At 49.8% G+C, this 22655-nt stretch overlaps 1 protein-coding gene across 6 annotated transcripts in view; it reads left to right on the top strand.

Annotated features, from left to right (window-relative positions):
• The first annotated feature begins 1223 nt into the window (after nt 1-1223).
• Nucleotides 1224-22655, top strand: part of PKD2L1 (polycystin 2 like 1, transient receptor potential cation channel) — a 35432-nt gene continuing 14000 nt past the window's right edge. For 3 of the 6 annotated variants that reach the window (XM_043551915.1, XM_043551917.1, XM_043551918.1), the window contains exons 1-8: nt 1229-1316; nt 6203-6550; nt 13457-13570; nt 16897-17024; nt 18133-18386; nt 20124-20348; nt 21520-21748; nt 22125-22295. In XM_043551915.1, the coding sequence (XP_043407850.1) occupies nt 6256-6550; nt 13457-13570; nt 16897-17024; nt 18133-18386; nt 20124-20348; nt 21520-21748; nt 22125-22295 (1416 nt within the window). In that variant the 5' untranslated portion in view covers nt 1229-1316; nt 6203-6255. Of the gene's footprint in view, nt 1317-6202; nt 6551-13456; nt 13571-16896; nt 17025-18132; nt 18387-20123; nt 20349-21519; nt 21749-22124; nt 22296-22655 lie in introns of all 6 variants that reach the window. The other 3 variants (XM_043551919.1, XM_043551920.1, XM_043551916.1) reach the window with 2 other exon arrangements.

Here is a 22655-nt window from a genome sequence, read left to right as displayed (position 1 = left end):
GACTGCTGTTCTGTGCCAGCTATAGGGGCTTTCAACACTCAGTTGAAGGGGACAAATAAGCAGGCTGGTAGCAGGGCCTAAGTGAGGGAAGATATCAGCGTCTTAAGGGCCTAACTGGCTCCTACTACTGCAGTTGACTGCCTGTTCTCCTCAAGTGGGCTCCGGGAAGCAGCAGGAAACAGGAAGCTCCCAGAGAAGCTGCTGTTAATCAGTCCAGGATCCTGGGGGTGCTAGAGAGGTACATAAGAGGCTCCTCCTCTTCTCTCTCCCTGTAGCTCCTGCTGCTTTCTGTTATTCCCTCTCACCTTTTCTCCTGCCTGCCTGTTATGTCTCTTGTGCCCTCCTTCCTCCAGCACAGCACTCCACCCTCTCCGTGCATCTAGAGCAGAGACAATACATATGCACCAGCAGCAGACACAATTTTCTGCACTCTGGGTCCTAGTGGCACCCCCTCACCCCACAGTCTGGCACCTGAGGCCGCCGCCTCAGTTTGCCTCATGGTAAGGCCAGCCTGTATCTAAGCCAAGGAGCGTGAGGCCTATTTCCCCATTTCCATCTGACGTGCACAATTCTCCACCCCTCTCACAAGCTGCTCTTTAACCTTTATTACACATTGTAAAACCATGAATCTCCTGGCAGGCAGGTGAGTGACTTTCATAAACCCCAAGATGAAGTGATTTGCTCAAGGCCATGGAGGGGGCATGACAGCGCTCGGACTCCTGGCTCCCGGGCCCGTGCTCAGGTCACTAAGGCACTGCTGCCAAATTCCCAGCACTGGAGAACTGCAAACAGCCGAGCAGCTGGAGAACACGAGTGCACTAGGGATGATCAGAGCATGGGACTGATGGGTTGAAAGGCAGCCAGGGAAAGATTGCAGCAGCAAAGGAGTGCCAGCCTGTGCCCTAAGCTCTGGTCATTCCCCAGTTCCTTGCAAGCTGGTGCGCGTCCTGTCTGCTCTCTTGTAATCCCATGTCTGGCAGCCTGTAGAAGAGATTCTGCAGCATGTTGGGGCAGCTGATTGAGTGGAAGCTCTTGGGGACAGGCGCTGTCTCTCACTATGGATCTGCACAGCATCTAACACAGTGGGGCCCTGATCTTGGCTGGGGCTTGTCACAGGGTGGCACCTGGCCCTTTAAGAGGGAAGAGGCCAGTGTCCCTTTGACTAATTTGTTCACCCCCAATTGGGCTTAAGAGAGGGCAGCTGGGTGAAAATTGCCTGAGACCAGAGGAGATGGAGAGCAACTGGAGACAGAGGAGTAGCAGAGAGCTGGTGACGCGTGGTTGGCAGAGACATGAGGGTGGTACAGGGAACCTGGGTCAGAAAGGGGAACCTGGTGGGAGCTGGAAGAGAATGGTTGGGCCCTCCTGAGGAGCAGTCAGCTTGGGAGAAGAGGAAGAGCCAGCTTGGGCTAGGGAGGCTGAGACAGACTCCAGAAGCAAGAGGGTTGTGGCTGGAGGGTGGATCCCCCGCTGCAGGCGGGCTGGCAGGCAGAGAGGGCTGGTGAGTGGAATGCTGGGGGGAGCTCTCTCCCAGCAGACCTGACTTGGGGCTGTGGGAGAAGAGTCCTGAGACTGGTCTCTCTTGGCTGGAGTGGTGGATAGCGGTGCCCTGGGACAGGGTCAAACAGAGTGCTGGTAGATGCTCACTTGGGTGACCTGGAAGTGACCCTTCCACCTCCCGGCATGGGAAACTGCTGTGGTTCAGATTACAGTGGGAATTGGAGACTGGTTTTACTACAAGGGTTTGGGGGAACTACTGTGCTGGTGGAGATGAATAAGTTGTGCCAAAGGTGGGAGGTTGTACTGGATGCTGTGAGACTATGCTCCTTTCATGGGTGAATGGAGGGGAAACTGAGGCAGACACACCTGTTCTGCTGTAGCCTGCCACAGAAGGGCACTCATGGAGAAGCCACCAATGGCAGGGCCTCTAATCTACTGTAACACTGCTGGCCCAGGTCTCTGACAGACCGTTAAATAGCCTCCCGCATAGGGTGAAAGCTACCTGCAGATCTCACACGCATGCTTCCTGACCATGTGACGATTAGCTAGACAAGGGCTTGTGGTTCAGGGGAGGGGTCCATTCACGCAGCTGCTTAAAAACAAACCAACCTTTCTCTTCAAGGTAAAAAAATAATGACGCATTAGGGGAAAGAAATGGCCGGCTCCTCCCATTAAACTTCAGTGCTCCTGCTGGCATTATACATTCAGCCATCCTCCTGTGCCAGCCAGATAGCTGGGCTGGGAAGAAGAACCCCGACTGCTGACTCGCTCTCTGTATTGTGAGGGGAGCTGCCAGATGTTTGCAGTTGATACGCCGGGGTCTGGCGTACATGTACAATGTGCATCACAGCCCTTCCGGCCACACTAAAGCCTGTGTGAAAGGAACGGTAGCGTGGGTAGAGGGCTGGGGTGCAGATCAGTCACTGACAGGGGTCTGGCCTAGTGGACACTGCTGAACTGAGCACTTCTTTGGAAGCAGCTCCAAGATATTCCAGGACCTGTTTGCTAACAGCATGGCAAAAACTTGCTCTGGAGGTGGGGCTGCCCTGGGGTGAATCACGGGGTTACCTACCAGAGGCATGTTGCTGCCCTAAGACAGCAGCAGAGGCATGTACTGGCTGGAGGGGATGACAAACCATGCTCCTTGAGGCGTGGTGGTCCAGCCAGCTTGGTACCCATCCCTAGAGGTGTCTTGAGTGCTTGGCTGGATTCCTGCTTTGCTGGAGCAGAGGACAAGAGGGACAGAAAGTCTCTCTTTCCACCAACACACCTGCTCATTGAGGCAGGGTTGGCACAGATCTGGAAGGCAGGGCAGTGGTTCACTGGGGCTGATTCCTGCTCTACCAGGTAAACAGGACTAAATGCACCGAAGTCTACGGGTTACACCTCAGTGGGAGCGAGAGGATGGCCAGGCCCGGGTTTAGAGAGGGAGTGAGTTGGGGGGAAAGAGGGGGGAAGACCTATGGAAAACAAACTCCTCTGTGTGCTGCTAAAGTTACAGAGTGGGTGCTCAGTGCTGGCCTCACTCTGCTCCCACTGAAGCCAATGGTAAAATTCCCCTTGCCGTCCATGGCAGCCATGCTAGACAAATGCTGAGGACCCAGGCCTATTGTTAAACCAGAGCCATCTCTCCTGCTCATGGGGTCTGATCCAGCCCTGCCTCCCCCACCTCCCTGGGAACTGGGGGAGTCTGGGTGCAGCAGAAGTTGTGCAAGGTTGCAGCTCCTGGGGGAGGGGAACCTCTTATGCACTGATAAGCTCAGCTCCCTTGAGACGCCCTGCACCCCAGGGCATGGGACTGGGAGGGGCACAGCTGGTGGCTCTGTGCCAATGCACTCCACTGCAAAATCCCTGCAGGGCCAGTCTTACTCTGAATAGCTAGTTCCACCCTCCACTGTGGAGCTAGTGGGATCTCTATGGAGACATGAACTATGTTAACCCTTTGGAGCCTGGACACCCAACGAAGCACTGACTTGCTTGGAAAACACCGGTGTTTCTATGGTTGTGGGCAGTATTTTAGCCATGTCACTCCCAGGATATTAGAGAGACAAGGTGGGTGAGGTAATATCTCTTATTGGACCAACTTCGGTTGGTGAGAGAGACAAGCTTTCGAGCTACACAAAGCTCTTCCTGAAGAATCATTTTGACTTTCTCATTTCATTTCAATAAGCTAAAAATGTTTTGACTTTATCCCTTTGCTTAATTTCATTTTGACTCTTATATGATAGTAACTGTAATACACTAGTACGTTATGCTGCTCATATTCAGTATTTTATAGTGGAATATTCATTTTAATGCGATCTTTATATGGTATGTTGAAATGTAAATATAACACGTAGCTGGTATCAAAACAAAAATATTCAATGCTATTTAAACAAAATGTTTCCACATTATCCAAATTAAACTTTTCAGTGTGTCTGAATCAAAATTTTTTGGGGAATTCTGTCTTGTGAAAGCTTTCCAAACTTTGACTTTCTGTTCCAATTCAGAATGAAAACAAATGTTGGCATTTCCTACAGATGGAAGTTCTGTTTTCCAGCCAACTGTACTAAGTATAATGACAGGTTTCAGAGTAGCAGCTGTGTTAGTCTGTATCCGCAAAAAGAACAGGAGTACTTGTGGCCCCTGGGAGACTAACCAATTTATTAGAGCATAAGCTTTTGTGGGCTACAGCCCACTTCATCAGATGCATAGAATGGAACATATAGTAAGACACACACACACACACACACAGTTGGAAGTTGCCATACAGACTATCTGTGTGTCTATATATATCTTCTTACTATATGTTCTATTCTATGCATCCGATGAAGTGGGCTGCAGCCCACGAAAGCTTATGCTCTAATACATTTGTTAGTCTCTAAGGTGCCACAAGTACTCCTGTTCTTTCTACTAAGTATGTTATTCTGGGGGATCAACCAAACTCCTGTCAAAGCCAATTTCATGGTCATTCCGTCAGTCACTGGAATCATTCCCTGGCTTATGTGCTCAGGCCCTTGCGGAGGGGGCATGCAGCTGGAATAGGAGCATGTGTCCCTGGAGCTGGACAGCTGATGGCATGGGGGACTGGCCCATCCCTGGATCCCCAAGAGGGTTAGTGCAAGTGCTTGGAAGATTACACAGGGGAGCAGCTAAATAGTTGGCCTGTGTTAGGGAAATGCTCCCTGCCAAGTTGAGCTCAGCACTTGACCGGCTTTGTCAGAAATAAATAAAGAAAGGGGAAGTAACGAGCCAGGAATCAGACTGTGCTCGATACGGAGAATCCCTTGATCAAAACATCTAGGTTGCGTTGTCAGCAGTTCCGCCATCGCAGCGAGAGAGGATGCCTTGTGGCATCACGTTGCCATGCATGAGGGGGCAGATTTGCTTTTATGTCTCTAACATCACAAGCTAATGGCCCATCAGTGTTTCACAGCCTGCCCGATAAATCGATTCCTGCACTTTTAGGCACTCTTTGAGCAACTTTAGTCTTGGGGAGGGTCTGAGGCTATTTGCCTCAAACAGGAGACTCCTGCAATGTGTCTGACACCAGGTCATTTGTTTGCTTGTGTGGATATTACCTGCAGGTAGCAGATTTGCACCTAAGGAATGATTCAGCCAGGGCTTTTACACTAGAAAGCTGTGCTACTGATCTAATATAACCCCATACATGGCACAGTAATATCAGTATAAAGGTGATTCATACTGGAATAGCTGTTCCAGTATATGTCTCTCTATACCAATATGACTGCATCCCCATGAGGACTTTTACAAGTATAACTATTTCAGTTTAAAAAAAAATATATGTATATAATCACATTAGTAACTGATATATTTATGCCAATAAAACTTTCAAATGTAGATTAGGACTTAGGTAGTGAATATATATTTTACAGGTGCTTTGCACAGTTTCTAAGAAGAATTGCATCCAACTGGCAACAAGCATTTCTCCAAGATCTAGCTGCCGATGCATTCTGTTAAATAGACTTAGCGCTATCCCAGATAGTCTCGCAATCTGGTGACTCTCAGTAATGATATACTTCTGCCTCAAGGGACTTTGTGTTGTCTATGCACCCGTTACAGACAGCATTCATGGTCCGCTTTGTCTCAGTCACCCGAATTTAACAGCTCGTTGAACATTTGAAACTTCATGGATCTCCAAAGTAATTGTTCTCTGCCTTGCTCCATGGAGCTACCCAGCCCTCTGTGACCTTCCTTCTGCAAAATGTATCCCTCCTTCCTGGTCCCTATCTCCCATGAAGTCCCACATGCAAGATCTAAACTCCCTCCTGCATGCTAAATCCCAGCCCTTAACACTTGGGCAAGCACCAGGTGCTAGTCTCAGCTGCCTGCAGCCTTAGGTGTCCTATTAATTCCCTATCCCCTCCCTCCCTTCAACTCCAGCAGTGAGATTCAGTTTCCTAGCAGCCTCCTCTCCCCACTGTGGCATTCAGAGCTGTTATCTGTGCCGGGAGGCAGAGAGCATCCCCTGGACTGTAGCTGCGCTCCAAGAAGAATAGCATTTACAGCCATTCCCAACAATGGGCTGTGCCACTCTCTGAGCCATGTCACCAGATGAGCTAGTATAAAAGAGAGAGAGAGACCAAGCCTACACGCATCCAGTGCTCAGCCAGTCAGGACTCCCCTGAAAAAGGGGCTCCCTGACTCTGACAAGTTCCCTTCAAGTTACTCGTCTTCTCCAGCTTTGAATTTCTGTCTCCAGGCAGTTTGCACCAGCGAGTGAATTAAAAGCACATCACTCCCTGGTGAACCGCCATGAGCTCCTCCCGGTTAAACAACAGAGCCGAGAGCCACTTTCGAGCCCAGGAGGAGCACGAGCTAGAGACCCTGGGGAAGAAAGCATGGGACAATCCAGTTTACAATGGCTCCCCCTCTGCCTCTCTGAAGATCCGAGCCATCTACAACCCCAAGGCCATTCTGGAGAACCCATACGAGAACATTGAGAAGCTGGGGGACTCCCTTCCCTACCAAGAAGAGAGGAAAAAGGCAGAGGATGTAAAGAAGAAACCCCTGCCCAGGTGCTGCTTCTATGTCTTCAAAGGCATCCGAGGTAAAACTTTGGGGTCTGGTTAGAATGTATTTATTAACCCATGTGAAGAGCAGCCCTGGGAGCTGAGAGCCATAGAGCAGCTGTATAACATGGAAAGCTGCACATAGCTATACTGAGCACTCCTAGTCTAATGTGCTCTGTCTGAGGTCAGGCAATAAATCTGTGTCAGCTCCAGGGACAGAACCCAGGAGTCCTGATCCCATGCTCCCTGCCTTATCTCTGAGGTGTAGCCATTGTTCCCATTTTACAGATGGGGACACTGAGGTGCAGAAAGGCTAAGGGGCTTGCTCGAGGTCACAGCCTAGAATAGAACCTAGGTGTCCTGATTCCAAACCCCGACTCTAGGAATTAGACAATACGCCCTCCCTAGATGTTTTTTATTCTAGAGGGGATAGTCGTGACCCCTATATCAACACTTTCTATATATACATGTATATAAAACTGGAAGATGAAAAGCCACCACACTATTGGGCTGTGGGGATTAATCTATAGGGACTGAGCATAAGAGCTATATGTACATAGCTTTGCTAAAAGATAACTGAGGTGGGGGACACATAGGGAGAGGGGAATTGTTTAGGCTGGCACAAGGGGCTAGATGGAACAGTAAGGGGTCTAAAAGCTAGAAACACTCATTTAGGCTGCATCTTGGGGCAGCTCCCGGCAGTGGGATCTAGTCCATTTCCGAGTATCTCCCAACAGAAGGGGTGAAGCCCCATGGCTTGAGAAATTAAACACCAGGCTGGAGAATGCATTAAACTGTAGGGAAAATCCCTGCACTGGTGGCCAATGAACTGGCAACATAACCTAGCAGGGTTTTCCCCCCACTGTAAATTCTGTGACGTTCTAGTCACGGTTTCTAATACAACCCTTGTGCAAATGTACCCACTGTAACATGGGTGTGTAAATCATAGATATGCAGGGCTGGACGGAACCTCAAGAGGTCGTCTAGTCCATTCCATGCACTGAGGTAGGATTGAGTACGTCTAGAGCATCCCTGACAAGTGTTTGTCTAAACTGTTCTTGTCTAGACCAGCTGTATGATGTCTATAGGTTATATTATCAAAGATTTTTGGGCTGCCATTTAGAGCGAGATCCAACACCCATTGAGTCTTCCCACTGATTTTGATAGGAGTTGGATGGGGTCTCTAGAGCAATTGATGGCATCCCTCAATGGCGCTGGGATGTAGATCTCCCTTGGCCCAGTAGCACAACTGGAAACAGAGGCTGAGAGAGGAGGAATGTGCCTACAGGGGATGGTAGGCTAATGCATTATTTACTTTGTTTTATTCTGAGGTCTACAGTCCCCACAGGACTCCTCCTTTGTTCGGGGTGCTGTGACATAATTACAGTGTGATGCTTGAAAACCAAGAGATCAATCATTCCAAAACACAAATCCCTTTCCAGATACAATTTCTGTGTAATGCTGATGTCAAAGAAATGAGAATGACAACCCCTATGGTACCATCATGTCCTCCCCTCCCTCCCTGACTAATCCAGTACTGCCCCCTGTAGGCAAAGATTACCCATGTACAGAGCAGTGCCATCAGGATCTGATCCAAAGCCAGAGGAAATCAAAAGAAAACCTCCCATTGACTTCAGTGGGCTTTGGCTCAGTCCTTAATGTATAGTCTAGTAATGACATTTGACCTGCTGCTAGCCTTTTGCATCCTCATGGTACTTGCAGATACTAATTTAATTAATTTTCACTGCACCTTATACATGGATCAGAGTAACAGCCGTGTTAGTCTGTATTCGCAAAAACAAAAGGAGTACTTGTGGCACCTTAGAGACTAACCAATTTATTTGAGCATAAGCTTTCGTGAGCTACAGCTCGCTTCATCGGATGCACAGTCTCTAAGGTGCCACAAGTACTCCTTTTGTTTTTGCTTATACATGGAGAAACTGCTTATAATGCAGGGCTTGCTTGGTCTTGAGTCTCCTTCCATCCTGTCCCCCGGGAGGAAGCTGATGATGTGAAGAACAATTTAAATTTTTTTATTAAAGCTAATGTTTAAAAGATTATATAATACATAGGTTGGGAAAAGAGTGTCTGTACATCTGGGAATAGTGCTTAGATTATCCACAAATATAAAGTTAGTGTTTAGAAGTCATATGATACATAGAGTACATAATCAGCAATAACCCAAATTTAGGTGACTAGATTTAACAATGCAGTTTAGATATTAGAATCTAACTACTCAGGTACATCACTCAAGAAAAGTTGTACAGGGATTTGGTTGTGGAAAGCAAAATATATCAATGAGTGGCAGTTGTCCTGCAATAATTGAGAATTAGGTTGGTTGTCTATTTAGAAAATACAGTACACGGGAAAACAAAGTCCTGATAGAACTCAGTCCCCAACACAGCCATCTCGGCAGCTTTCCAATCGGCAGAAGTGTCCAGAGGATAGCCAGGCAGTGGGACAGGCCAGGTGGTGGATGCATCTGGGGAAAGGCGTGTTTTCTAAGCCGTAGGTTAAAGTCGGGACTTGGCTTGGATGGCTTTAAAACTTGGGAAGAGTCCATGTCCTTGAAGAAGCTGTCCCCATCAGTGCAAACATCGTCTGGGAAGGAGTTCTGCTACATGGCTTTGTTCCATAGAGGGAGGATGGGCTAGTGGTTTGGGGGCCAACCTGGGATTTTTGAGATCCTGTTTGAATTCCAGGTTCTCCGATGGCCTTCCTGGGTGACTCGGGCAAGCCACATTGCCTCTCCAGGCCTTAGTTCCCCATCTGCAAGGTCAGGAGGGTGGCCCTGCCCACCGGGAAGGGGGAAGATTGTGAGGTGCTTAGACACTGTGCTAATAGGAGCCTTGGGTAGGTAGATCCCTGGGGATAGGAGCTGAGCCAATCTCCAAATCCTAGCTCTTTGATTGCACTGGGGATCATGCTCATCTTTGTCTTGACATTTCTTTTTCTGGGCCATATCCTCAGCTGGTGTAAATCAGTGTTGTTGCAATGACTTCAGTGCCAATTGACCCCTGCTGAGGAGCTTGTCCTCTTTATTTCCCCACCTCTGCCACTCTTTCCTTAATACTCCTCTGTCTCTTCTCCCTTGTTTCCCACTGCCCCACAATTTGGCAGACTCCTGGGGGATCTCTTAGCTGACAAACAGGCACAGTGTTATTGACCTTCCCCACCCAAACACGCACCGGAACATACGTCATCCTGCCTGGGAGTTAGCTCAGCTTTTCCCCATTGAGGGCCCCTGGCGTGGGTTCTCCTTGCAGCTGCTGTGTCCTGTGCGCCCAGAACGCAGTGTTGGGTTGGTTGGTGGTGGTGTTTGCAGATGTATTGTGCTTGCTGAAAGGGGAGCTTTAGCGGAAGAATTACTGAGCAGTGCACAACCTGCTCTGGGATGCAGGGGAGACAAGATCCCCAGCTGGTCTGAATCAAGGTGGCTCCTGTGAAGTCAATGGAGAGGTCCCAATTTACATCAGCTGAGGATCTGGCCCATTGACTGAATGGGTTTTGGGGGGAGGTGAGTAGCAGGCTTTTGGGATCCTTTCTCTTCTACCCTGTTCTTAAGCCCCATGGCCTGTGCCCCAGCCTGTGTTTGAAGGCATGGCCACAGCTCCACACTGGACCCCTCAGGACAGATGCGTCATTGACTAGGGTCTGGTCTCTTGAGAGCAGTGCAAAGTGCTTCCATTCCCTGCTCTCCAAGGATGAGGCAGCCCGCTGGCTTCTCCTGAACACTCATACTGCAACAGGTCCATTTTCCGTCACACCATCCCTTTCTGCTGAAGTCATTACACTTCACAGAACCATAGAGGTTTTGCCAAAATTTCATTCTGGGAGGGGAAAAGGGAGCAGGATGGGAGAGTTTGGACAGTGTTGAAATGTCATGTTTTGATGCTTTCAGAGTGAAACATTTGGATTTTTCAGTTTGCAGAGAACTTTCGCTTCAATTTTTGTAACGGGTACATTGTAGCCTACACGTTTTAAAAGGCGACATCAAACCGGAACATTTTGATCAATTCAAAACAATTTTTTTCCTGGGAATTTGAGGGTTTGTTCCTAATTGCAACAAAGACAAATGTCAAAATCTCAATCTTTCGGGAAACAGGGTATTCATGTCCTTGCAGCTCTACTTGCTCCTGTTATTAACATTACCTGTAGCAATCCTTTCACCTCTGGCATCCAAAGATTTCAAAGCACTTGATAATCATTGATTCACTTTCCTGTGAAGCCACTAAGGGAGATATATGGACTGACACTTGGAAAGCGATCCAGAGCCCTCCATGGCAAATCAGGAGCTATCTCAGAGGAAAGACCAACCCTGTAGTCCTTATTCCAGCCCACACTGGTTTGAGGGGATGTTTAGCTTGAGTTAGGATGGAGCAAACCCCACGTCCTGTGCACAGGAGCCTGTTGTGGGTTGCCAGAGCAGATTGAAATGCCCCAGCTGACCCTATTGCACTTCTTCACATGTGCACAGAACATTAGGGCAGCAAGCAAAGGCCTGACGGTGAGATGAGGCCCCACCTGCGTGGTGGAGAGCCAGCCCTTTACTGCCTGGTGGTGTTTGTTGATTGTTACAGTAGGGCTTAGTGGCCTCACTGTGCTAGGTGCTGCACAAACACAGAAGGTATCCCAGCTCGAGGAGATATACCCATGCTAGCGCAGTGAAAAGAGAGCATGGCCACTGCGGTCCCAGTGGCCAGCTGCCCCGAGTACATGCCTGTGGTCTCGGATGGGATTCTACTCGGATCAGCTAGCCTGTCCCGTCCCTCATGCCGCTGCAGCTACACCCTGTTTTTAGGGCGCTAGTTCCATCAGAGCTAGCACAGGGAAATTCAGCTTGAGGAGACGTATGCTCCCAGCTCGCAGCATAGACATACCATTAGAAAGAGCCCGTACCTGCTCTGAAGAGCTTGCAGTCTAAATAGACGAGACAGACACAGGGAGTATTGTCCCTGTTTCAGAGATGGGAAACTGAGGCACAGAGTGACTTGGCCAAGGTCACACAGAGAGTTTAGGGTATAGCCAGGAATTGAACCCCAATCTCTTGAATCCCTCTCCAGTGCCTTAAGCGCATAACCGCTTTTCCTCCTTGTGGCTGAGCTGTTCCTCACATCCAGGGTTTTGTTTGACCTGGTAGAGCTGTGAAATTTTGCTCCGGATGTAGATTTGGCTTCCACTTCCTCCTCCACCCCCCATAGCTCAGGGGCGTTTGCATGCAGGGTTTTGATGTGAAACCCATCTCTGGCTTGGAGACACCTCAAGACACGCTAACGCACAGTAATTCTGCTGGCCTCAAGTGCATGTGACCCAGTGAGGCAAACAGCAAACTGTCCGGGCTGCTGCTCTGAAAGGCAGAGACCGGCATGTGACGATGCAGAGCAGAATGCTTTCCACTCTGCTCAGCGGCTGTGAACAGCAGGGAGCGAGTGCACGGCACTGCACCATGTTGGCACACTCCAGCCCGAATGCCCATCCTCTTTCTGTCAGAGAGCACTCAGGGTATTCAGGCTTTGATCAGGCGGAGCTGTGCCCATCTCTCTGCCCCAGGTGTGTACAAGGGCTGGGACCGTATGAAAGGAGCGAGAACCATTGAGATTGCTGATGTGGATTAAGCCGCTCAGCTTTCAAGTGGAAGTTTAGACATGTGTGGGTGAAAGTTTGAGTGATCACACAAAGGGCCCATTAGAGAGAGAATGAGCAAGTGCTTTAATGGACTCAGGCAGTTCATTAACTGTGCGCTGTCAGGTCCTTGGAGGAGAAAGCTCTATTCGTCCTGATCAAGCATTAGGCAATGCTCAGTGAGCTGCTTCCACCATGTCAAGTGCACAGGGGCTCAAGGCACAGAATTAGCTCCTTGGGGCCAGCCCCTCCGGGGTGTAAATTGCATTGAAGTCAATCGAGCCACATCAACTGACACCCGTGGAGGAGCTGGGCCTCGATTTCCTGCAGCCCCAGGCTTTGGGGTCAAGGTGTTTGATTCAAGATCATCTCCTCCAGGGGCTCCTCAGGGTTTGTGCACTGCCCAGGCCCAGAGATTTTGGGTGTCGTCAGAGAGAAGCAGGAAGGCCCGTGCTGACCCTGGATGCAGTTCAGCTAGGGAAGTCCTGCCTGGATGGCCAGTGTCATCACGTGGACATGTGAGGCTGCCTGTCAGGTGCCCTCTTCCCACCCTGCCAGGCACTTGCTCTTCCATATACAGAGACCTGGCAGGGCCAGCATCCCACTGAGCTGCCACCACTCAGACTGACGGGGCTTGGTCTGCCTCCTGCCAACCCCCCACCTGTGTGCTGGCCAGCCAACCCCCAACCTGTGTGCTGGCCATCACACAGGGAGAATATTCTCCTGCGGCCTTTGCGGAGCCCTGATGGGGAGGGCAGGGGACAGAGAAGGAGGCTAGAGGCAGGAGGGAGGGACTGACGGGGCCTGATGGAGACAGGGAGAAGCACTGAGGAGCTCAGTTGAGAGGGCAGGGGAGTGGTGTTGTGCAGACTGATGGTGCAGATGGGGACACGATTACCAGCAGGGAAGAGAGGGTGACTGACTAGGCATGTCCTGCTGGATCAGGGCTGAGGCGTGCTGTCAGCATGGGATGGACAAGCTTGTCAGATGGCCCCACTTGGGTTGTCAACAGTAGGGCCTCAATGAGGCCCCTTCAGCATGAAAAGCATGAGTTTCCACCACGTGAGCTAAAGGAACAACCCCCTTCAGCTGGCACATTAGTAGATTCTTATCCTCTTATGTGGACCAGCTACTAGATGAGCACAAAGACCCAGGGTCTGCTGGGATCAGTGACACTTTCACCGCCCTGCCTGTACTGCATCACTTTAGTCAGTGGGGCTGTGATGCCAACAGTTTCCAAGGGCCTTTCTATGGGCATTGAGCAGCTAACTCCTCTGACAATCTCGCCCTAAATTCACCTGATGCTGCTTTATGCTTAACAGGCCTCTGGGGGACAACTCTGACTGAGAATACTGCTGAAGACCGAGAGCTGTATGTAAAGACCACGCTGCGAGAGCTGCTGGTTTATGTCATCTTCTTGGTGGATATCTGCCTACGTGAGTAGCTGTCCAGATGGCTCAAGGGTGGGTCTGTCTGTGTGTGTGTAACTCTGTTTGGGACGGTTTATGGTTTGGACGTCTTGGCTCTAATTTATGGGATGTTTAATATCTTGTATGTGCACCTAGAGCTCTGGAGGGCACATTCTTAACTAAATCAGTAAAATATCGACATCATGTAACGGTAGAGAGAAAAATACCTAATTTATTTCACAGCTGGCCAATGCCAGATCTTGGTAATCTTTAAAACAGCTTGGAATTTTTTCATCAAAATGGTCAGCATACAAATGTTCTTGTGCGTTGACCTTTTACAGGTTTTTTTTTTTTGGTTGGGGAGGGGGAGAGAGAAACATTTTTGGCTTTCAAAAAACTGTTCAATTTTTGAAAAAAATCCTCACAGTTTGGGGGTTTTGCAATTCAGTTTTTCGCTGGCACAAAAGTTCATAGGAAATTTTGGGGGGAAATCAAGAAAAAATTTACCCGGGGGAGAGGAGAGGGCATTGTTGACTAGCTCTAGTGGTGATTCTCTAAGCTCCCATGGCACCGTCCATCCAGCGGTCCCAACGGCCTCTGCAGACAATTACCTAACCCTCACCAAGTTCCCTGCATGGGTGTTAAGTACCACCAGATCAAGTCGTAGGTGTTGGTAAGTAGTTAAGGGGTCTGAGTTTCAAAAGGGCTGAGACCCACATCTCCAGGTGGCTTTTGCAGGAGCAGCGGTTGCACAGGACCTCTGAAAATGATGGCCTAAGCACCGTGTCTGAGTTCAGACAGCAAATTGAGGGCAGAGAACCCAGGAATCCTGGTGGCCACTGCCCCACTCTAAAAACTGCAGTGCATTCACTGATGCTCCTTTCTGGGATTGTCAGAGAAGCAAACCCCCAGCTGGCTCCTGAGAGAAGCACACATAACTAAGGAGTCCTGCACAAGATGAGCAGAAGGGAATTTCTTCAATTCAGAGTTGCCCAGGCTCTTACCCAGGTGTCTCCCCTAACTCCCATCCACACGCAAAACCCTCGCACGCGACTTTGGTGGTGCTTGCAGCCAGGGCCGCCCAGAGGATTCAAGGGGCCTGGAGTCTTCGGTGGTGGGTCCTTCACTCCGGGTGTGTTTGGCGGCACTGAAGGACCCGTCGCCGAAGTGCAGCTGAAAACTCTTGTGGGGGCCCCTGCGGGGCCCGGGACCTGGGGCAAATTGCCCCACTTGCCCCCCCCTCTGGGCGGCCCTGGCTGCAAGCACCACCAAAGCTATCTGCCCAGCCAGAGCTATTGGCTAAAACCTGAGTGAGGCTTTCATGTGGGCTGGTAACCTGCCCACTTCGCAGTGTGGACACAGGCTAAACCATTGCAATGCTGATTAGTCCTTCCTTCAGCGCCTTCCCGCGATTCCCTCCATCTAGCCAGAAGGACCAACAAGTTCTCCCACAACTCACTGGGAAAGAATCAGAGCAGCTCAGAAAACTGCAGCACAAGAAGCTATGGAGTGTGCTGACGACACACCCAGGGAAGCACAACCCCCATGAGGACACAGAGTCTCGGGTATGGCTTTGCGGCGTGACTGCTCACACCCAGGTGCCACTCGCCCAAGAAGACATACCCTGAGTGAAGGGGGCACTCGGCATCTCAGACATCAGCACTAGGCCTCTGCACTAGGCGACTTGACATCTGCTGCTTTTAAGCCATGCTTCCCAGACCTCAATGCAAGCTCTGGCCATTAACCTCTAACAAGCCACTGGGGGTTTGCACAAGAGCCCCTCCTCAGATTTGCGCCAGGAAGCTCTGTAAGGGCAAAGAACAAATACAAACAGCCAGGTCTCGAAGCTTCCTGGAATCTGAGCCACATTGTTCAAACACACGCAGGGAGCTGATGTTTCCCCTTTAAATCTCAATGGGCCATGCGGGAAGGGTGGTTAGGATGATAACGGGAATGGCAGCTCACATTGTCCTCGGGAGTGGATTTAATGCAGCTCTGTACCGAATACTAATGTACTTTGTGTGGGCAGAACAATTGCTGTTTGCTTTGGGAAGGTTCATTGTTATCTCAAAGGAGCACCTGTGGCATTGCATGGTGCAGTGGATTATATTTCATGCACCCCATGGCAGAACAGATACACAAAGGTACCAAACGGGGTGGTTATCGCTCAGGCACAGGGGGATGGCATCCCAATCAGTCTTCCAGTGTGACTGAGACACGCACCTATTCTGAGTCATGCAGAAGTCTGTTTTTGAACATTGGTTGCTTTTTTAGGAAGCCCTTTCATTGGGGGACAGGTTTTACGATTTGCAGTGTTTGATTCTTTGCCTGGGAGAGAAGTGTGCGTGTGTCGTTTGTGTTAGATCCCACTCAAAGGTCTGGATCCTTGTTGGGTGAAAACTAATCTAAAGCTTCCCACCAAGGGAAGTCCCTTGAAGTCTTCAAATCCAGGCTGGATGCCTCTCTAGCCAAGCATAAGTTCTTGGGCTCAATACAGGGGAAACGGGGTGAAATTCTCTGACCTGGGATATGCAGGAGGTCAGACTAGATGATCAAACAGCCTTGGAATCTATGCACTTATGACTCCTAGGACTTGAACGACGGCTATGCCCGGCAAAATGCCTGTGTAAGACAGTGGATGAATAAGCAGAAAGAAACAGAGCTGTAATCGGCAAGGTTTCTTCATCAACATATAACCACCATCAGTTTAGTCATCACCAGGGATTAAACCCTGGTTCCTCAAAAGCTTAGACCATGAGCCTCTGCAGCGGGTGCTAAATGTCTATGCCACTTGGGTGCATATGTAACCCTAAGGAGGTAAGGAGTCCCATTGACTTCCTGGGTCAGAGGGTGGAGCAGGTCCCTGGAGCAAGGCCAGGGGAGCTGGAAAGGAATAGTGACTGTGTCCCATTTCCTTTTCCAGGCTGCCCCTTATTCGGGGTGAGCTGTAAAGTGTCAGCCCTGCCCACACAGCAGATAGGTTGGCTGCTGCTGTTTTCAAGCACTGTCACCCTTTAAAAGTTTAGGTGCTTCTGTACGGTAAAAAGGAGGCCCTTTTAAACCTGTCCATCTGGGGTGCTTGCATACAACCTGCTGCTCTGGAGAAGCCCAGTAAGTCAAGCCACTGCTGCTCTGAAATAGATTTCATCCCCAGTGAGAGAGGCCTCTCTGAATTCAGAAATATATTTGTTGAGGACTTTGGAGAGTCCCTGAGCATCACATTTTTCTCTTCTTTCTGCATTCTCTCCTCTTTCCTCCCAAACTCACCTCTACTAAGGTAGAGCTGATATTAATGTTAGTCTCTAATATTTATGTGCAAGGGAACCATCCCCCTCTCTCCTGTTTTCTCCTAGTGACTTATGGAATGACCAGTACAAATGCCTATTACTACACCAAAGTGATGTCCAACCTCTTCCTGCATACCCCTTCAGACAGCGGGGTCTCCTTCCAGTCCATAGGTAGCATGGCTGAGTTCTGGGGGGTGAGTACAACCAAGTACGGTCCCCAGGTTCTGGGAAAGGGAAATTTTCCCACACTGATGCCATGTAATCCATTCCTGTGCTGGCCCATGTCCCTCTGGGCAGTGTGTGGTTGCTCCATTTGCTTTTGCCTGTTGACTGACTTCTGTGATTGTCCATGTTAGTTCACTTCCTGTGTGAACAGTAGAAATTTCACTGTCATTTGCACACATAAAATTCACCAGCCATTTCTAGCTATTTGAGCACAGGTATTATTCCCATTACTGTGTGGCCTAGAAGCCCTGAGATGAGAGCCCCATTGCGCTAGGCATTGTACAGACACATGGTGAAACAGTCCCTGCCTCAAAGAACTTGCAACCAAAATAGAGAAGACAGACAAAAGATGGGAGAAAGGAAGTGCTATTATCACCATTTTACAGATGGGGAACTGAGATGCAGAGAAGCTAAGTGACTTGTCCAAGGTCCCACAGGAAGTCTATAGCAGAGCTGGGAATTGGACCTAGAGCTTCTGCGTCTTTCTCCAGTGCTTTAACAAGAAGCAGGTTCTGATTTATGTGTGATAACCACATGCCTAACCAGCTTGAAAATCAGGCCCTGACTCTCAGCCTAGGTAGACAGCTGAGGGAATTTGATTGCAAGTCCCTGTAGCTTTCATCTGAATAACAAATAACGATGGAACAGGTGCATAGGATCCATCGGATTTCTGCTAAAGAACAAGCTGAGAAATGATATGGCACAAGCAGTGTGAATGCTGGTGAGACACCACAACCTCTTGTGCTGATCAGACACCTAGAAATAGCTTGTAACGAGTTGCCTTTGTCTGTCTCTGCCATTTAAAAGCCTACCATGAGCTAAGGATCTGCCTTTCCCCCACTGCACCCGGGCATTGGTTCACCATTTTCCATCCTATCCTCCCCTTTTCCAAAGGCATCCCCCTTCCATCTAACCATGATACAGCTGATACCACCCCACTATTTAGCAATACGGGGAGGGGAAAGGCATCATGAGAAGCTGACACCTAGTTGTGACCCCCAGGTGAAGACCCCTCCCCGGGGGCATCCCATTGGGTGGTTGCCTTGAGCCAGATGTCTGATTCCTCTTCTTTTGCAGTATGCCCAAGGCCCATTGCTGGATAGCTTGTACTGGACCAAATGGTACAACAATGAGTCACTAGCTCACAGCACCCAGTCCTACATCTACTATGAGAATCTGCTGCTCGGTGTCCCACGTCTGCGCCAGCTGAAGGTGAAGAACAACTCGTGCGTGGTGCATGACAACTTTAAGGAGGACATTTCGGGCTGCTATGATGTGTACTCTGATGACAAGGAGGAAAGAGTCCCCTTCGGGCTCATCAATGGAACCGCGTAAGTGCGCCCCTCCGACCAAACTCCTTTGCATTGGAAAATCTTTGATTGACTTTTGCCGGCACTTTGGCCAACTTTTGCTAAAATACCATGTGAAAGGCTAGTCCCATGGGCAACAGGATGTTGGGGGTGAGAATCCTGTGTAGGCCTGCAGAGTTCTTTCCCTCTGACTCCCACTGGCAGCCAGACCAGGTGGGTCCTGTTGGCTCCAGACCAAGGATATTAAGAAAGCTTCAGTGTCTCTCTGAGGCTGGAGCAGAAGAGGTTCCTGCTGGGAAAAACCCTAGGAACCTCCATGCTCAGGAGAAAACTTAGGTTGAGACTCTTGTATTTGTAGTTTAAGTTGATGAAGACACCATCCTGGGAGAGAATATTTTTGGACCAGATGCAGTGAGGGCACAAAACCCACTACTTCCCCTGTAATATCTGTGACCCATGAGAAAGAACCAAGTCCCATAGGTCTTGATAGCCTGTTCTCAGCCCAACCCAAGATGTTAGGATCATTCAGTTAAGAACTGGGACTTCTGGATGCTTATCCAAACTGAACCAAACCTGCAAAACGTTTTGAAGTTCACCTGCTATTAGACTGTATGATTTCCTCACCCTTGGTTCGTATTAGGATACTGGTTGTGGAGTTGCCGTGTTATAGTCCTAGAATATTGAGATGTGATCATTTTGATTAACACTGTATGTGACTAGGTCAGTAAGGTGAACTTGCTGTATACTGGGTTATGAGACTTGCCTGTCTGAATGCATTGTTCTATCTTAAGACTGTGGGAGAAACAAGCAGGGAAGCCACACAATGGACCCTGGTAAGCAACCTCTGAGCAAATACTTGCAGGGTAATTACAAGACAGAGGGGGAAACTATTAGTTTTGGGGATTCTATATCCTGTCTCCAGCAAGTTGCAAGGCTTGTTCTGCCAGTGCTGGGACTAGCAGGTCAGTGAGCCAGACACAGTTACAAAAGTAACTTGGTCTTTGGGAAGCAGGGTGATCAAAAGGACTTGACCGTTTTTTTAAAAGAAAACTCCCCGTGAAGGGGAGGAGTCGGGGGAGAACTGGTTTGTAAGTTACAGGAAGAGACTGTCACGCACACCTGAACAGTCTTGGGGGGCTCTGCTGGAAGCTTAGATCTGCCAAGGTCCCCATGTGGAAGACAAATAGATCCCTAGTATGCTAGACACGCGCATTGTCTGTTCATTGTTTTCAGGTCTGTTCTCTCTATAATGCTGTAGTTCTACCTAAATCATACTTTGCTTTAAAGAAGGCTGTCTGGTCATTGGGCAGCACCACTATCATTGCTGCTGGAGGGAACAGAATGGCAGGCGCTGAAGATAAATCAGGCCTGCTGCCTAATCGAGGGTGATCACAGGGGGCTGTGGCCAGGGCCCAGCCTGAGAGTGGGAGATTCACATGATTCCACCCTGAGAAAGGTGACAGGTAAAGGCCAGCCGGGGTCAGCGGCGTGACTAGCCCTGTGACGGCCAATGCCTTGTAGTAGTGGCTGTGATTGGGGGTCCCTTTTGTGCTAGGTGCCAGATAGCAACACAACGCGAGACAGCCCCAGCCCCGAAGAGCTTGCAGTCTAAACACTGCAGTGTGGCAAAGGACAGGAGGAGAAGTGGTTTGCCCCAGGCCACCCAGTGGGACAGCTGGTCCCCTGAGTCCTAACGCTGTGCACTAGCCATTGGGTCATGTTTCCTCTCAAGGGTTGTTTGTGGATTTCCCTGTGTAGGTGGAGGTACCATTCTGAGGAAGAACTGGGCGGCTCATCCCACTGGGGTCGACTAACCAGCTATAGTGGGGGAGGATATTACATAGACCTCAAGCTGACCCGGGAGGAGAGTGCGGAAGCCCTGCAGGTCCTGAAGGAGAAGCTGTGGCTGGACCGGGGCACCCGGGTGGTCTTCATTGACTTCTCAGTGTATAACGCAAACATCAACCTGTTCTGTGTGCTGAGGTAGGTGGAGAGCTGTGGAGACCGCTTCATCCTCAATCCCACCGCATAGCACTGAAAATATGACATCCACACCCTGCCCTGCCTAGGTGCCTTTAATCCAAGGTTCTCCAAGCACTTTACCACATTAATGAATTCAGCCCCTGTGCCCCACTGGCGGGTAGGCCCTTATCGTCCTCCAAGCCTGCAGCAGAGACCTTGAGTGACTTGCCCTAGGTCATATAATGAGCTAAAGGCCGGGTTGGGGAGAGAACCCAGGACTCCTGGCTCCCAGTCCTCTCTAATCAGAAGGGACGGAGGAGGCATGAGTTCTGACTTTTGAGGGGGGGTGACATCTCCTTCCCTGAGCCCCTTCGCTTTTGGTGCCAGCTACTGCCATGATTCAAGCACTATAAAGACCTGCAATAGATCACTGGGTGTACGATGAACTGAGCTCAATCTCTTCCTGGTGGCTGTGTCCAGGGCAGACAGAATTATGGTCCCTAATGTAACTATTGCCTAAGGGGAAGTATCATTTAGCTGGTAGCAAAGCACTGCTAGGGAAGTGCACACTGGCCAGCAATAAGTAAACAGTCCGTTATACAGATGAAAATTGGACACAATCCAAATAAACTCCTGTTACATTCTCGTCCAGTCTCCCCAGGAGATCCTTCACCTGCCCAGATCCCACTCCCTCCAACGGGCCAGCAGTGCCTCGTTTTATCAGATTGGGGCCCCATTGTGCTAGGTGCTGTATGTATCCCTCGTGAGAGGCAGTGCCTGGGAGCAGTGGGAGCTGCTGCGTGTGGAGCCACTTTGAAAGTCTGGTCCCACCCAGGCTAGGGACTCAGGCCCAGGTCTTCATAGGTGTTTAGGGACCAAGCACCCATTGAAATCAATGGGACCAGGCCCCTAAATACGTTTGAGGATCTGAGTGTCAGTATTATTGGTAGCTGCCACGAGGTTAATAAGGAGTCTTTATCTTACCACCATAACCACCAGCATTTCACTGGTCCCTGGTTCCCTTCTCCATGTGCACTGAGGCAGCGGAGATGAGTGAAAAAGCCACATATGTGTGCCTGACTCTCCCACACCCATGGGTTGGCAGGTGCATCAGAAGGAGGGGATGAGCCCAGTGCATCTCAAGAACATACAACAGTCTCATGGTCATTCTGGTTTCCTTCTCCCCTTCCAGGTTAGTAGTTGAATTTCCAGCCACCGGTGGTGCAATCCCCTCCTGGCAAATCCGCACGGTGAAGCTCATCCGATACGTTAGCACCTGGGACTTCTTCATTGTGGCCTGCGAGATCATCTTCTGTGTCTTCATCTTCTACTACGTGGTGGAGGAGATTCTGGAGCTGCGCATCCACAGGCTCCAGTACTTCACCAGTGTCTGGAACATCCTGGATGTGGTGGTCATACTGGTGAGCAGGGGTGGAGGTGGGGCAAAGATGGAAAAGCAAAAGGAAAGCTAAGAGCAGGGAAACTAGCCCAGACAAAACAAGAACTGGCCCAGACCTCTGCCCTAATCACAGACTGAACCACTAGAAGGAGACAATCGCAGGCACTAAGGCTGTGACTTTCAATAGCAGTTAGGTGCCTTTGCAGATCTCCCCCTTGAGCACGTGCATGGCTGGATGAGAGGCTAAGCCAGTGTGTTCCTACCAACTCCCTGTATTTCCAGTGCCTCCAGCGGAATAGCCCCATGGACTGATATCAAGGAGTTCTCTGATGTTTTTAGCCCCCGTCCCCAGTGAAGCTGGAGGCCCAGCGGTAATGCAGGCTGTTTCCTCTTGTCAGCTGTCCATCGTTGCCATTGTGTTCCACATCTTTCGCACCATCGAGGTGAACAGGCTGATGGGAGAGCTGCTGAGGCACCCTGACATCTATGCAGACTTTGAGTTCCTGGCTTTCTGGCAGACCCAGTACAACAACATGAACGCAGTCAATCTGTTCTTCGCCTGGATCAAGGTACCGCATGGGCTCCTGTGAGAGATTCTGCCACCTGAACAGCACGTGGGGAAAGAATCTAGCAGGCCACAGTTCAGGGGCTCTAATCTCCCCTCCCCTGGTGTGGACAGAGAGGAACAAATGCAGGTGGTAATGGGGCAGGCTAAAGGAGAAGTCTCTGCCTCGGGTCCCATTCTCTGCATGGAAGCCCTGCACACCACGGGGTCTGTGCTCCGGAGAGATGGGGTGAGCTGGGAGCTGTGGCATAGAAAAGGGGACGTTACAGTGTTGAGCACCATGTAATTTTATCCCAACGTGGAAATGTTTAATTCCAATTGTTTTGCAACGAAAGGTTTAGCTTCTCGATTCAAAATTACTTTT

This window comes from Chelonia mydas, chromosome 7, assembly GCF_015237465.2.
Source record: "Chelonia mydas isolate rCheMyd1 chromosome 7, rCheMyd1.pri.v2, whole genome shotgun sequence".
Taxonomy (NCBI): domain Eukaryota; kingdom Metazoa; phylum Chordata; order Testudines; family Cheloniidae; genus Chelonia; species Chelonia mydas.
Note: the sequence above shows the minus strand (reverse complement) of the source record. Positions and strands in the feature narration are given on the sequence as shown.